The following is a 13577-nucleotide window of genomic DNA, read 5'->3' as shown; positions in this document are numbered from 1 at the left end:
ACACCTTGGCTGGGACACAAGTGTGTGGAGCAAACATAAGAGCCTCATTGGGGGATATCAATCAATCACAGACTTTAAACCCAGAGAGATGGAGAGAGGTATCCTGCTAGGATACTCTCCTAATAGCCACTGACATGACAACAGTAACCATGGAAACTCGCTTCCTCCATCCTCATGGCGGCGGCTCTGATCTCCTCTTCAGGTTCAGAGAGAAAGCTAAGGAAGAAGTGCACATCGTTTCTGAAGTCAAGAGATATTTCTGCACACTTTGATGTCTGGCTTCACTTGTGCACACTAACGAAATGATGAGCTTGGTCATTCCCCTTGAGCTCTTTCAGGTACCCCGTTCGAGCTAACTATTTTTATGTAGAGCAAACCTGTAATACCTCTGATAGGATATGGATTGAATTTTAATATTCAACAGCCGAGCAAAAAAAACAAACAAACCCAAAACTCTTGGGGGGGAGAACCAACAATCTGGAGTCAAGTTGGGTGGCCCCTATAGCCTAACAATTAGATCCGATACACTGAGACCCTTTTAACAGCACAGGGCACTCAAAAATAGAGTGTTCTATTCATTGCCATTCATTCTCATTCTCTGGTCAAAATCTGATGTCATCCATTGCTTCCAAAGTGTTAAACTGGCACTCTGTGTTTTCAAGCTGAGTGTCTAATCCATCTGCCTTCCCTTTTAGGGGATCATAGTGTGGGAAGACCCTGACCTGGATGGCCCACACTAGCCCAATTTCAGAAGCTAAGCAGGGTCAGCCATGGTTAGCACTTCGTTGGCAGACCACCAAGGAAGTCCAGGGTTGTTACATACAGGCAGGCAGTGGCAAACCACCTCTGTTCATCTCTTGCCTTGAATAACCTGCAGGGTTGCAATAAGCTGGCTGAATTGATGGCGCTTTCCACCACCAGGGTGGGGAGGCTTGGTTTCAAGAAGCAAACTTGGGAGATTAAATGGTGTCTGTGTTCCCCTTGTGGCCAAACTCTCATGAACTGACAAAACCTGTTAAGCATTCGGGAACTGGCACACCTAGCTTGCTGTAGTGCTTCTAAAGGGGCCTAGGAAAGGGAAGAAGAATATCATATCCTCTGGTTCCTGGGTAGCAGGCAGATGGTGGGCAGCTGGCTTGCAAGCAGGGAGTGGGACATCACCAGTGCCCAAGTACTGTCAGCCTTGGTGCAATCAAACTGGAATTTCTTTTGGCAATTTAGTCACAGTACATACGCACTTGGACTCATCAGAAACTGGGGGGGGGGCCCTGGAACCACAAGCGTCTGCAAACACGTGCCATTTCCAAACATTAACGTTTTGGAATCTTCCAAGTTAAGGCAGACAGAGTGGAATGTGCAGCAGAAAGAATCCACTGAGCCTCAGCAAAATGGAACTGGGGGGAGGAGGGACGACAATCTGCCCATCCTAAAACCACCCATGTTCAGAAGCTACAGTACATACCTTAGTTACTAAATTTCACCACTGTAATATGAGTCGGTGTAAGATACTGGTCAGAAATGGTGCTTGCTTCTAGCTAGGGTTCCCAGACTCAAATCAAACCCCCTACCCCTGGTGCTGATCGGCTGGCTGGCCCTAGGCCTCTGTTGCCAGTAATGTCACTCCTGGAAGTGATGTCATCAAATTTCTGGCCACATGTGGACACTCTGGTATTTGGGCACAAACTATGGTAAAAAAGGCTTCTACCATCCCCATGGCACCAGCGACATGATGACATCACCAGCAACACAGGCCTAGTCCTCAGTCTGCTGCTGGTAAGTCCCCCATTCACACGCTGCTGGTTGCCAGAGGGCACCCTACTTTCAGCCCATTGTTAAACCATGCCTCTACATAATTCAGATTGGAAATAATTGACATTTGGACAGTGTTTCTTTTTGTTCTGCCACAACTTAGATCAGAACAGAAAATGCCACAATGCAACTCTGCGGATGGATGAAAGAAATTGAATGCTGTTTCAAGCCACCATTGTATTATTTCAGATTAGCGAGGCTGTTTCTATTCCTTCTTTCCTTTACCTCACCCAGGCCACAGCCATGAGAAAAATCATGTAACATTCAGTTAAAAAGCCTAAAAACCTTATTTTAACCTGAGGAAATAATGTCCACTGACACAGTTTTCTACAAGAGTATTGTTTGTGGGTTCAACTCACCATTTTCTTGTGATCAAAAATCAGCATCCTGAGCTGTAAGGCATTCATTTTCACAGAAAGAAACCTCAAACCGGATTATTATTAATTACTCTGAATGAAACAAACAGTTGTTGGTATTTTCAGGTAAACCTCATACATATATCAGCTCAAGAAAACATAACCATATGGTTATATTTTCTCGAGCAGATATATCTATGAGGTGTACCTGAAAATAACACAACAAATTTTGATTTTTGATTTTTTAAAATCTTTTGTATATTGCTTTGAAAACCCAAGAGAAAAGCAGCAGATAGATAACATTTTATTAGATATATTAAAACCTGTTTATATGGTTCATTTATTGAGGTACGAATATCCCACTTCTTTCCTCAGTCGGGACATCAAGTACAGGGATTCCCAAACTTTCTGAGCCTGTGAGCAACTTTGGAATTCTGACCCAGAGTGGTGGACACAGCCACAAAATGGCTGCCATGGGAGGTGGAGCCAGCCACAAAATGGCTGCCACAGGAGGTGGAGCCAGCCACAAAATAGTTGCCGCCGCTTACCTTCAGTCACATAGTGAAGTTCCTTGTGCAGTGGTGCAGTGGTGGCAGCCGCTGCCAAAGGGACATTTTCAAAAATCTGTACAGTCAATCAGATCTCCAGTAGCCAAGCAGAAGCTCTGCTGGGCAAAAGCCCCACCTGACCACACCCACTTTCTAAAAACACTTGGCGGGGACCAGGAAAGGTGTTGGTGGGTGGGCACCACGTTTGGAACCCCTGATCTGCTTCCTTCCTAGAGATACCGGGGATAGAACTTGGAACTTTCTGTATGCAAAGCAGATGGTGCCATGGCACCCATTGGCCAGCATGTTGGGGAACCCTGATCTACTACCTTAACTGGAGATACTGGGGATAGAACTTTCTACATGCAGAGCAGATGCTCCTCTCCTGAGCCACCATCCCTTTTCTATGCTTAAGCACTTCACTGGACTGCTGGGAAAAGAGAAAATAGAGGCTGATACAAGGACACAACCCCTTAAGGTCCTGGTAGGAAACGCTGGATAAAAATTTAGATGGATAGGATTTCTGCACAGCAAGAGACTGAGTGAGATAATAAAAATGCTAGTCGCATGCCGTAAACTCCACATTATTTCCAAACGCACTCTGTTCCCTCTCCAGGGAAGGGATGTGAAGAAGCCAACCTCTGTCCCCCTGGCCTTAAAGCTCAGTGAGGAATGACAAATGAGGAAGCCTGAAGGTTGGCAACAAATTGCATCAGATCAGCCCTGAGATTTCGTCTCAGCTCTGACACCAGAATCCAAGATTGCCACAAGCAATTCATTTCCCTGAGGATCTAGGTGTTTTGTGGTGTTTAAAAAAAAAAAAACCCTCCCTGCCGTTCCTTCCAAAAACGGCACAGCTTCGAAATATGAGATCTTTTCCTCCCTCACTGTGGCTGATTTGTATGGAACTCTGGACCAGCAGCAAGTATTTTGAATAAATAAGCAGCGTTGGAATAGCTTTGAACGTAATGAAGTGCAAAGTAAGATGTTTTTATGCACTGACAGCCTAACCGGTACTTCTAGACAAAGAACAATTGGGGTGCCAATCAACGGATTCGCAAGCATGTATTATCAACTTACGGCCTACTGCTTTAAAAAGTCTGACCGCAGCCAAGGGTTTATCTCCTACATTTTTCTCTTGCCCTTTCTCCAAGGACCTCAGGGTGGGTATATGGTTCTCTCTGTTCTGCATTTTATCCTCGAATCAATTCTGCAAAGCAGTTCAGACTGGAAAAGAGCAGCAGGACACCCAACAAGCTTCCACGGCAGAGTGGGGATTCAAAGCAGAGTCTCCAGGATTCTAGTTCAAAACTCTAACCAATACACCACGCTGGCCTGTGTATATTTCATGGCATCTGAAACTGGTTCTCCGTTCCCCATTATATCCTCAAAACGACCCTGTGAGGTAGTGTAGGCACAGAGACAGAGAGAGACTGGCCCAAGGTTACTCAGAGGAGCATCATGCTCAGTGGGGATTTGAACCTAAATCTTCCAGCTCCTTGTCCAACACTCTGGCCACAATACCACACTGGCCTGATTCTATTCATGGCATCTGAAACACGCACATATTCCACAAAAACAAGAACGAGTTGGATCCAGCCAACACATATCCCACAAAACCAGGAACGGGTTGGATCCAGCAAGCCTCTTCACTCAGACTTGCTCAGTTCCCTTTCTTACTACAATCTTGGTCACCACTTGGCTTTTGTCTATGCAGGTCCCATGATGTCCAGCATGGCCTTTTGTGTGGTTAGTGGACCCTTCCCTCCCTTTTTCACCAGTGGAAAAATGGGTAGGATCCAACTCAATGTGTAGGTGGTCAGCTCAGAGTCATCCAATAGTAGGATCAGGTTGGTCCTAGAACTAACCTACACATGGCCCATCTCTTATACAGAAGTCAGCCGCAAGGACACTTCAGTCTGTTTCAATTAAAGAAAAAGTGAACCCACAGGCATTTCATTTCTGATTGATGTGAAACTTCCTGACAATGACAACAGTGGTGTGGCACTGGGCCCCCGCGTGTCCTTCCGTTTTGAGGCAAACAGACCTGGCATTGAGGTTTTGTGTCGACAATTAGCTGATGTCGTGACTGTGAGGGCAACACTGAACTGTGCAGGCATTGATCTCCGGGAAGATTTGTGCTCCTGACCAGCAATACGAGGCCCTCGATGGAGCCTGGTTGGCCACGCACAATCGGATCTCTTGTCTGACAGATGAGGCAGCTCCAGCCACCATAAGCTGCACAAGCGGTGCACAGAAAGTGCCTGTGATCCGGAGGACAGCTCACCACAGCTTTTCACCACATTTCAGTTAAATTAAATCAAGAGTTCCAGACAAAAGAAATACTGAGATCCATTTCTTAATGTATGTATGAGTAATACTGAGTCTGTCGGAATGACTCGTCCCTTCCAAGCAGAGATTAAACAATTACTTTCCCTTATTATAGTGCCAGAGCACGCACTAGACAGTCATGTTGTTTACTGTTCAAGATGATAAAATATTTACGCTTGCCGAATGCAAACTGGATTTACTAGTATATTACAGACATAAAGATGTTCCCATGTTACTCACCCAATTATTTTTATATATCCTGTACTTTTCTTAGGTGCCTTCCGGGGGGGGGGGGGGCGAGTGTTCCTCAAACAACTTACAAAATGGAAGGATATGTTAAGACTAGTTAGCATTACTGCTCTTTGTACTCCTCATGTAGAACGACTGGCAATTAAACTGGTTGGAAAACCACACCTAGCCAGCTCCTTTGGAAGATGGCAGACCTCAAAAAGTTACCTCATGTGGGTACTGAAATTGCCAGGGTATTTCCCCATCATTTAGCCCTGAGATTTTGCACCCCTGTTGCCTAAGCCATACAGATAACTAGAAAAATCTGAAAATGGAACATTTATGTAGCTTTCCTGCAAAAGGGGAGGGGGATTCAATGTGTTACCTCAAAATTAGGAAGAAACTTTCGTGGGGACAAGAGAAAGTAAATTCAGCACAGAAGTAGCCCAAGACTTCCTCATTACTAGAACCATTACTTGAAAGGCAGATTTATGTACATCTCTCCTTAGAAACAAGGAACAAAAGATATGCTCCATAATATGTCCTTCCAGGTCTCTCAGAAAGCCAAACTCGGATATACATGTAGGCTCACGTATGCTGGACTGATAGAAAAGTCTGAAAAGGGAACATTTTATACCTAACAGTCAAAACTTAGAACATACAGTTTATTTCATAAAAAGACCAGAGACCAGTAGAGTAAGAAAGCCAAGCCTCAAAAGGGAATGAAGTTCTGGAGCTAAGCAGGGTCGCCCATGGTCAGTACTTGGATCGGAGGCCACCAAGAAAGTCCAGGGTCATTACCCAGAGGCAGGCAATGGCAAGCCACCGCTATTCAACTCTTGCCTTGAAAATGAGGAGGATCGGCTGTAACTTGACAGCACTTAATTATTATGTGTTTATTACACACACACCCTACTTTTCTCCCACTCAGGAGACTCAAAAGGGCTTACAAAATGTAATTTAAATAACAGACATACAACTCAACATGCCCCTTTATACACCCTTGAAGCAAGCGATAAGTCATAGGTTGCCAACTCCCTAGTTTAGTGTGATGTTCCAACAACGTTTTGGCACAATCTGGACTCCATTCTCCAGGATGAAAGAATGGTTCTGCCTCTTAAATTCTGTTAATCCGTTTATTATTTGCATAACCCCATTAACTAAAATACTCTTTGCTATATGTAATTGATAATAACCATGCAGAACTGATTTTTTTAAACAGTTCAGCCAAATGGAGAGGGAGTTGTAATTAGCATACATCTCTCTCTCTCCGAACTTCTATTAAATTTCTGCTTTGAATACATGACCTTTTCTTTGACAATGTTTGACCCGTGTTTGGGGGGAAAGGTGGCCTATTTAAAATTATCCCCCCAGGGAGGGGGGAAAAGCAGCATTCATTCTGTCTGGTCCTAAATTATATTGGAAGGTTAACTTTCCCCTGGCTATTGTTGTGACTTGCCCCACAGGAGAAATTATACAGCTACAGGAGATGGTACCTGGATACTCCCCCACCCCCGGACAAAACCGCAGCTTCAGTTGAGTAAATCAGGTTGCAAATATGTGGAGGGTGGGGAGAGTTAATCTTTCTCCTGCTATGGTGCCACATTCCCTACCTGAACTGAGGCCCTGCAGAGCTGCTGTCTAAAGGGTGGTTGGTTGGTTTTAAGTGGGGGACCTCTCCATAGCAACATCTATAGATCTTCTGAGGGCTATCACAAACAAGCCAAACTAAGCCAGAACGTGAGGACCCTTGCGCACATGCAAATGTGTGTTAAACCTTGTTGCCATTGTAACACACTTCACCGCCATGAGAGCAGCTCATGGGAATGCATTTCTGTCTACTCAATGGCAAGGGACGAAGAGCACAGATCTGTGTATGGTGGTGTAAAGTGCTGTCAAGTCACAGCTGACTTATGGTCACCCTGTAGGGTTTTCAAGGCAAGAGACATTTCAGAGGTGGTTTGCCATTGCCTGCCTCTGCATCACGACCCTGGTATTCCTTGGAGGTCTCCCATCCAACTACTAGCCAGGCCCGACCCTGCTTAGCTTCCAAGATCTAAAGAGATTGGGTTAGTCTCAGCAATCTGTGCATAGCCACCCCAAACTCTGAGATGCAATGCTCCTGGTTAAAGGCAGCAAACTCTCTGCATAAGTGTCCCACTGTAATTCCCACAATGTGGAAACTGGATCTAGATTATCTGTACAGGAGGGACATACATGGACTTCAGTCACTGTTGGAAGCCCATGCTTTCATTAAGCTATGGTTAATGTGATTGTTGCAACACAGTACACTCCACTAAGTAGGTTTTGCAAAACCAGGATCTGAAACAGGGGTTGAAGTTGGTTTATTAACCAAGTGAGACTTGAACACATAAAGTTGCCTTCTATTGAATCAGAACCTTCAGCTCTCAAGGTCAGTATTGTCTACACTGATCAGCCACTGCTCTCCACAGGGTCTTAGGTTGAGGTCTTCCCCATCTGGTACCTGAGAGTTTTAACTGGTGATTCTGGAACTGAACCTGAGACCTTCAGCATGCCCTGAGCCATGGCTCCTTCCCCAACTATGATTTTGTATGATGTCCACAGGAGCTTAATCATGGCTTATTTACACAGCACCACCACTGTATACTCCTTGGCTCCACAGATGCTGGTCCAGGGAGGGGGTGACGAAACCAGCACCTGTTGAGGCCAACCAGGATATCAACTGAGGATTTGAACATCTAAGGTGTTTTCCACACAGGGACAGGTTTTTGCATTTTCTCCATTGGTGCTTTGGTTGCCAAACCAGCATAGCAGCAACACGGCTACCACATGGTGGGTTTCCCCAAAATTATGTCAATATACGGTTATACCAATATGTACATCAGGTTCTCTGAATTCTCAGCTTCCATTTTTTTTAAAAAAAATTATCTCCCTTTTGTTGTGGAGATATGCCTTTCCCCTTATATCTCTACAACGAAAACAGCTAGAGGTTTTCTTCTGAAGAAATGAAAACTGAGAATCCAGGGAAACTGATACACGTATTGGCATAACGGTAGATTGATATAGCCCAGTGGTTCTCAACCTTCCTAATGCTGCGACCCTTTAATACAGTTCCTCATGTTGTGGTGACCCCCATCCATAAAATTATTTTCGTTGCTACTTCATAACTGTAATTTTGCTACTGTTATGAATCATAATGTAAATATCTGATATGCAGGATGTATTTTCATTGTTACAAATTTTCCGATGGTCTTAGGCAACCCCTGTGAACAGGTTGAGAACTACTGATATAGCCCTATTAAATTGCTGATGTTTAAAGAAAGATGAGGAGAGGAAATGACCCATGAGGAAAGGAAATGGCAGTTGAGAAAAAATGGCTGCTGTTTGGGTGGGACACAAAACCAAAATAGGACCCACGATAAGTAGGAAATACCAAAACCCAGCAAATACCATGCTACAGACGATTATAAAATATCTCAAATAATTTTTATAATTTTTTGTTTTATATTTTTACAATTTATTTACCATATATTATTTATCATATAAGCCTTAATACAAAACATCTAAGTATCGTCTTTTAACATATCACAAAAGATATTGCACAACCCCTTTATTAATATCAGTCCTCCTTAATTATTCCAAAGTTTTAAGAGGGAGGACTCCTTTAAGTCTATTTTGAATAAGTGCTCAGTCTTCCTCCAACAGAGGTCCAGATATCCTCCTGTTTCAGTGTCTTCCTCAGGGAGTTCAACAGATATTTCCAAGCACAAGGTTGCCAAATACCAAAATATTTATCCACATTTTTCAATGAACACTGCAAAAAGTCTCTCTTCGTGAGCTCAAAGCTTCCTCCAAAGTGAAAAGCACTAATTCCCAACAGCATCAAACTCAAGGCAAATAAGCCATATAGAAACACTCTGAGAAACAAATCCCAGGTGCACAGAGTAGCCATGGTTTAAATAAACCATGGTTGGTTTCACATTCTGTTGGCAACAATCTGTTAGCTTCCGTTATACTGGGCTTCTCAAGGTTCATAAGAAGTCTCTGAGCAGAACATGACTAGACACAGGACAACTGGCCAGCTATGCTTCATAAACAGATGCTTCCTTAATATTTGAAATGTCTGCCTATGTACTTTAAGAAACTGAATTATTTATGTATCCATTCATTTAGATATTATACCTCGCTAGCCTCCCCGAGGCCTGATGTGGATAGCTCAGGCTAGCCCAACCTCATCAGATCTTGGCTGCTAAGCAGGGTCAGCCCTGGTTAGTATTTGGATGGGAAACCACCAAGAAAGCCCAGGGTTGCTATGCAGAGGCAAGCAATGACAAACCACCTCTGTTCATCCCTTGCCCTGACCTGGATGGCCCAGGCTAGCCTAATCTCCTCAGATCCTGGAAACTAAACAGCCCTGGTTTATTATTTGGATGGGAGACTGGCAAGGAATACCATGGTTGTTATGCAGAGGCAGGCAATGGCAAACCACCTCTGAATGTCTCTTGCCTTGAAAACTCTACAGGGTCACCATATGTGAGTTGTGACGATGGCAAAAAAAAAAAGGCTTCCCCAATGGAGACCCAAAGCAGCTTCCAACACTGTTCTCGTCTCCTCCATTTTATTTTCACAATCACCCTGTGAGGTAGGGTATGCTGAGAAGGAAAGTGTGACTAGCTAAAGACACCCACCAAGCTTCCATGACAGAGAGGGGATTCAAACTTGGGCCTCCCATAGTCTTGACACTCTAACCAGCAACCATATGTTCTCAACTGCTCAAGTTAAAACTACTACCTAAAATCAGAGAGGGAAATTTAATTCCTTACCATCCCCCACCAGCAAAAAAAGGCAACAGTAAAAGGAAGTGTAGTTAGCCAGTAGGAACTCTCCCCCCAGAACTGAGGAATGGTAGGGCTGCCAAGGGAGTCAGAGAGAGAAAGAGAGGGGGGGTTAAATTGGAACATTTTCCATTTGACAACAAAGTTGTCTTTCTTTTAAAACACGCAGTTCCATTCAAGGGGTGAAGCTGAGAGAAAGTATATTAGCATTCTCCCATGGCAAACACAACCTTTTGTGATTGGGGGGGGGGGACCACAGCCGAGAGAAAATCTAAAGCTTTTCTTTAAAATGGAAAAAAGGCAGCTCAGTGAACAAAAAGCTTCTTCAAAAACAATGGAACGAGGTTCTGAAGAGGGGACAGCTCTCTTGGCTAAATGGGGTTTCTGGGGTTGGGTACCTACGGCATCCCGAGACCCCCATTTCCATGCAAGCATTCCTGTGGCAACCGGCCTTTCTCGAAATTTCAGTCAACACAAGCCGAATGCGGGCCAAGGGACACGTGACTGAATCCCTGGTGTGTAATTCAGCCTCAAAAGTGGCCATGAGGGAAAAGCGCTGTGGATCAAGGGCTGTGGCACTCAAGGAAGAGAGTACAGTTTAACTCTTTCCTGTGCACCAGCCAGATACCTGAGTCCTAGGGTTGCCATCTCTGGGTTGGGAAATACCTGGAGATTTGGGGGGTGGAGTCTGGGAAGGATGGGGTTTGGGGAGGGACCTGAGCAGGTACAATGCCATACAGTCCACCCTCCACAGGAGCCATTTTCTCCAGCAGAACTAATCTCAGCCATCTGGAGATCAACTGTAATACCAGGAGATTGCCAGGCACCACCTGGAGGTTGGCGACCCTATGCCTGAATAATGCCTGTTTTTGCCCATCTCCAACGCCGGAGGCGGGGGGGGGGGGGGGGGGATGAAGTACTGGGGGTATGAGAAATGAGGAGTTTCTGGCCCTGCCAAAGTCTTGAGGGTCTCCGATTAATCTTTCTTACACTTCCCTCACGTAGTTACCATTGGAGATGATAAACTTTTTATTCATTTGTACCCCACTGTACTCCCCCAATGGGGACTTAAAGCATCTTACATCATTCTCCCCCCCTCCATTTTAGTTTCACGACAACCCTGTAATTAGGCTTGCCAACCTCCAGGTGGGGCCTGGAGTTCTCCCACTATTCCAATTGACCTCCAGATGCCAGAGATCAGCTCCCCTGGAGAAAATGGCTGCTTTGGGAGGTGGACTCTGCGGCACTGTACCCTGCTGAAGTCCCTCACCTTCCCAAATTCTGCCCTTTTTGGGCTCCACCCCCCCAAAATTCCAGGTATTTCCCCACCCAGAGCTGGCAGCCCTACCTGTAAAAAAGGTTATGCTGAGAGAGTGTGACAGGCCCAACATCACCCAGAAAGTTTCCATGGCATGGTGGGGATTCGACCCTGGCTCTCCTAGATCCTAGTCCCACACTCTAACCACTACCCCATGCTGCTCTCTGATGTTTGCATCAGGATGATTACCCTGTAGGCCCCATGCAGCTCCCCAACGAAATCCAGTCGACACTGATGCTATGCTGGGGAGGGGAGATCAGAGCTTAGCACAAGCCGAGGCTTCCTTCCAGAAAGAAATCTAAATTACTCAGTGACAGGCAACATTCCAAATGGCACCAGGCCTAGGCCCTTGAATCTGCACAGCCACAATGCTTCTCAAACATTTCCCCTCCAAGCCCATAATGTTGAGATAAAGCCATGGAAAATGAGAACAGCAATGGCCAGAGTTGCTGCCACCCATCAAGAGTGGAGAACTGTCCTCACTCTGGTAGGATTTGTGGGACAGATATTAAACATGAAAACAGGCACGCACACACACACACAGATTCCCAGTGATTTATTTCCAACCCAAACATTAGCGTCATTGTGCTCCAGCAAAGAACACTAAGCCATCTATTACTCTGTCCCGTGTGTCCCAGTTCCTTCTTCTTTAAGGTACCAACAAAAGCCATTGGCATCTTACCAGGCCTGACTTCAAGGCAGGCAAGATCAATGAGCTCAAAGTCTGAAAAACGGATATAATTCAAACATTCAGTCAGAATGGTACCCTATTGGGGGGTTTTTTGTTGTTGGAGTGGGGGGGGAAGCCATATGTGCCTCGCATAAAAATGTCCTTTAAGTATGTCCTGACAAGTATCAAAGGGTCTCAGAGTCTGGTCTGAAGTCACAAGTTAAAGCAAACTTGGTGAAAATAAGCATGCCTGGATCTGGTTACTGCCCAAATAGAAAACGGCTTAAGAACTCCTCAATAGGACAATGCCCGCCAGCCTGTTTAGTGCAGATTTTTAGAACAGAGGTCTCCGACCTAGTTGGAGCCTGTTAACACTTTTTGGAATTTTTGGAACAGGCAATGGGCATCGCAATAAAATGGCTGCCAATGAGGGAGGTGGCACCAATCACAAAATGGCTGCCATCAGGGCTGTGTTCATTCGCAAAACAATGGGAGCTTCCAAGCCAAGCTTGCTCTATCATGGACAATGTTCCCTCCAAGCTGTGGAGTCTTGTGAGCAAAAGTTCTCCTTTGTGAGCTACTGTCATTAAAGTTGTGAGCGAGCCATTTGGCGACTGCATAAATTGCTTTGCCATGGAACCATCCTTCCTGAGCTAAGACAAAAATGTGTGAGCTGGAGGCTAAAAAACTATGAGCTAGCGCACACTAACTCAGCTTAGAGAGAACACTGATCATGGATGGAGGCAGATGTTTCCAAATGGGTAATCCCAACAGACAGAAAAATGACACCTGCTGAGCATGTCCTACTTCAGTGAGGGAAAGTAATGTCAGGAGTGGCTTTTTTTTCCTTGCAGAAGAAACAAGTGGGTGCCAGCCAACACAACAGTAGGCACCATGTTGGAGATCACTGGGTTACAGGACTGCCTCAGCAAATGCTGAGACACTGAGAGCAATGCTGTGGAATGGTGGACTTTTGGGGAAGGTGTGATATTATTTTGGGGTGACACTCTAGGAAGTTTCCCTAATCTCTGGTAAAGATCATAGAGACATGGGGAAACTCCTCCAGTCATTTTCCCCACTTCTTGGTTTCTTGAGGGCAGGGTAATTAGCGTTCGGGTGGGGGTTTACCCAGTGTCGGTGGGCAAATGGCAAGCCTACTGCATTAGAGTACTAAACTAGGGAGGCCCGGGTTTGACTCTGCTTCCTCAGTTCACTGGTTGACCTTCTCTTAGCCTAACCCAGGGTTTTTTTTTAAAGAGGTGCTGGAACTCTCAAGAGGGAAGTGAAGTTTTCAATCTGTATAGTGAAACTCATGAACTTTAAAAAGAATTTTGTCGAAGAGTTTCCGGAACGCCATTCTGGCGTGTTCCCCCAGCAAAAAGCCCTGGCCTAACCTAATTAATAGGATTGTTCTAAGGCTAAAATGGAGGAGGGAAGAATCATATACATTGCCCTTAGTACCTTGGAGGAACTAAAAATGGATGGCCAGATGTTTGATCC

The 13577-nt window shown here is 45.1% G+C and overlaps 1 protein-coding gene across 1 annotated transcript in view; it reads right to left on the bottom strand.

The window, feature by feature from the left end:
- The window catches only part of SDC3 (syndecan 3), a 44724-nt gene extending 42508 nt beyond the window's left edge, over positions 1–2216 (bottom strand). Inside the window, exon 1 of the mRNA XM_015423377.1 lies at positions 2169–2216. Coding sequence (XP_015278863.1) covers positions 2169–2216 — 48 coding nt within the window. The remainder of the gene's footprint in view (positions 1–2168) is intronic.
- Between the last annotated feature and the right edge of the window lie 11361 nt (positions 2217–13577).

The sequence above is a fragment of the Gekko japonicus genome, unplaced genomic scaffold, assembly GCF_001447785.1.
Source record: "Gekko japonicus isolate JY-2015 unplaced genomic scaffold, Gekko_japonicus_V1.1 scaffold1743, whole genome shotgun sequence".
Classification (NCBI taxonomy): Eukaryota; Metazoa; Chordata; class Lepidosauria; order Squamata; family Gekkonidae; genus Gekko; species Gekko japonicus.
This window is presented reverse-complemented; position numbering and strand designations above follow the sequence as displayed.